Source organism: Leuresthes tenuis, unplaced genomic scaffold (assembly GCF_036924035.1).
Source record: "Leuresthes tenuis unplaced genomic scaffold, fLeuTen1.0.hap1 SCAF_14, whole genome shotgun sequence".
In the NCBI taxonomy this organism is placed as follows: Eukaryota; Metazoa; Chordata; class Actinopteri; order Atheriniformes; family Atherinopsidae; genus Leuresthes; species Leuresthes tenuis.
Genome location: NW_027325368.1, coordinates 4,979,228 through 4,982,409, shown reverse-complemented (window position 1 = coordinate 4,982,409; position 3,182 = coordinate 4,979,228). Strand labels below are relative to the sequence as shown.

At 47.8% G+C, this 3,182-nt stretch overlaps 1 protein-coding gene across 1 annotated transcript; it reads right to left on the bottom strand.

Annotated features, from left to right (window-relative positions):
• LOC140269136 (frizzled-8-like) lies at positions 1 to 2,752 on the bottom strand. Its single transcript, XM_072364158.1, has one exon. It carries the CDS (start codon positions 2,518 to 2,520, stop codon positions 778 to 780), a length of 1,743 nt encoding a protein of 580 aa, XP_072220259.1. The 5' UTR covers positions 2,521 to 2,752; the 3' UTR covers positions 1 to 777.
• Between the last annotated feature and the right edge of the window lie 430 nt (positions 2,753 to 3,182).

Here is a 3,182-nt window from a genome sequence, read left to right as displayed (position 1 = left end):
TTTTCAAAATATAATCTTCTATCAAAGTGAATCTTGTACATATTTACAGCCTCGTAAAATTCCATATACAAATGTACAATATATGTACACCAATAATTATATAAATACACTTTACGCGCTTATGCAACCCGTATGAGACAGTATTAAGGCATGATTAATGTACGTATAAATCCATCTTGAAGACAAAACAGCCCAGCTATAGCCTGGTTTCAACAGAGCAGTCTCTTTGTGAATCTGTGAATGTAAGACACAGCGGTTCTTCACAGCAAGAAGAGCCCCAGCTATACCATGTAACCTATCGACAAGGGGGATCTTGTCAGCTGTAGGCATTCAATTAAGCCCTGATAAGACTCTGCATTCTTCGTGCCAGGTACATTGTTCTGCTGCTGACAGTCTCATTATTTAAAAGAGAATCCATTAGGCGCTCATTAATGTGCTAATTACAACACGCTGATGGACAATCCCAACACAATTAGTCACCACCCCCTCCCCTTCTCACTCCCCTCTATTCAAACCCATGGACGTCATTTGGATAAGGCAAAGAAGCATGAGACCAAACTCACATTACAACTTCTGTAAGCAGAATAGAACATAAATCCGACAAATAATTCACATTAGTTTAATTAAAACTGGCATTTTGGTGACTTACTTTTAATAATTTACCAAATAAAAACATTCAATTCAGTCTTTAAAGTCCCCAAAGAGCCGATGCGCCTCTTTTTTAGTCTTTAGTGTCAAATGACAGAAGATGCATTAGTGTCCAACCCCCACCCCTGTTCAAACCCGGGACAATGGCATCTGTTTGGGGCAGGAGACGGAGCTGGCCGTCCCGGACCTCCAGGTCAGTCCCGTGCTAACGTCACTGTACATGGAACCCGGGGAGGCTTTACTCCCCCAGCAGCAGCGCGTGCAAAAAGTCCTCCACGAGTCCAGTGTCTTCCCGGACCAGATCCAGGCCCCTGAGGTGATTCCCACCAGGAGGCACATGAAGTATTTCAGCATGAACACAGCATAGTCCGGCCTCTGCCTGTTCGGGTCCGTCATGCACGTACAGTTATGCGTAATTTCCCATGTTTGTCTGTTGTGCTGCTCGTAAAAGTAACACGCGACTATGACAGTGGCTGGAACAGTGTATAAAACTGTGAAAACTCCTATCCGGATCATCAGCCTCTCCAGTTTGTCAGTCTTGGTGCCCCCTTGCTTTATAACGCTCCTGATCCTGAACAGCGAGACGAACCCGGCTAGCAGAAACATGGTGCCGATGAAAAGGTAGATAACCAGCGGTGCCAACACAAACCCCCGCAGGTTATCCAGATTCTGGTTGCCTACATAACAAATACCAGCCACAGAGTCCCCGTCCACAGAGCTCAGAGCCAAAACAGCTATGGACTTCATGCTGGGGATGAGCCAGGCGGCCAAATGGAAGTACTGAGAGTAACTGGCTATTGCTTCGTTGCCCCACTTCATACCTGCTGCGAGAAACCAAGTGAGGGACAGGATCACCCACCAGATCGAGCTGGCCATGCCGAAGAAATAGATAAGCAGGAAAACGATGGTGCAAAGCGCAGGACCTGTTGTTTCATAATGAATGTGTTCAGCGCCGTTTTCCCTGTTGCAGGCCACTTCCTCATGTCCAGCAATCAGTCTGACAATATATCCAACTGATACAAACATGTAGCAAGCGGACAGGAAGATGATGGGGCGCTCCGGATATTTAAACCTCTCCATGTCAATCAGGAAAGTCGCCACAGTTGCAAAAGTTGAGATGAAACACAGGACGGACCACAGACCGATCCAAAAAGAAGTAAAAGTGCGCTCCTCCTGGGTAAAATAGGGGTTGTGGCAAGGCATGGCACAGTTTAAGATCTGTCCGGTTTTGACGCGGTTGTGCAGCGGGTGGCCGTCGCTGGTTACGGCCACCATGGGCGCACGGCAGAAGCATCCTGTTTCACATGGAGACGCTGCAGGCTTGTGTTTACCGGGGAAGCCTCTACCATAGCCGCTCTTCTTTTTGTTGTACGGCTTTAGTGGGCGGTTGGTTGGCTTTGCCAGCACGGGAGAGGCAGTGGTTGTCTGGCTCCGATTGTAGTCCATGCACAGAGTATCTTGGTTACCTTGCTCGGGGAGCAGGTCGCACCTCATCCGGTCTGGCCACGGAAAGCCGTACTGCCTCATGAGTGGAGCGCAGCCAGCTTTGGCCCGCTCACACACACTCCTGCACGGCGGCAGCGGCTTCTTGTAGTCTTCCAGGCAGATCGGTGTATACATGCTGCAGAGGAAGAAGCGCAAGTCCGGGGAACACTTTATCTCCACCAGCGGCCAGAACTGGTGAACCTCCAGTCCGGCTTCGTCCTGCGTGTCGTGGTTGAACTGGTTGGGCATGTAGGTGTAATTGTAGCCAATACCTTTGCATAGAGGGACGGAGATCTCCTGACACTGAAGCTCCTTGGCAGTCATGCACTGCGTTGCGTGCAGGATGAGGGTTAAAAGCACGCACCATCCCGCGATGCTTCTCTCCATCGTTAGTTTCTGTGCGCGATTAGTCCTCGATAAAGTGACAGCGAACTTGCGCTTTGCAAGCAGGCCGCAAGTCCTTTTAACTCAGAACTGCTGCTAAACTCATGCTAATGAGCAAACAGTCTGTCACGTTTCTCCGTAATGTATAAAAACAAGCGTTTTACTATCACTTAGTCAGGAGATACGACCACTCTCCTCTCTCTCCTTTGTGTCGGTGTTGCACCTTGTTCAGCTTCGCATACTCTGTGGCTGACTGAGGCGTTGCGCTTTATATGTGAGGGACGAGGACACTCCCCCAAGAGGAGCGGGAATAGAGAATAAGTCAAGTCAATCAAAAGTTCCCTCTATAGGTGTTTGTTGAAAATGTTCGCCCTGGAGGAAGGGTTATATTCACTTTGTCCTTGTTTACGTTCATACACAGCCCTTTGCAAGGAGTGCATGTGTGTGCGTGTTGGAGTGGAAAGGGGCCAGAGAAATACAACAGAAACATTATGAAGGAATGCAGTTTGGCATGCAAATAGTAGAAAGTGAACCAATAGGTTAGAAAATACAACTTTATAGCTCAACAGGTACCAGAATGTGAATGCATCAGAGCATCATTGATATGAAATATCATAAATAAAGAGGAAAGCATTAAAAATGTTTTCTGAAAGATTCTTGTTCCC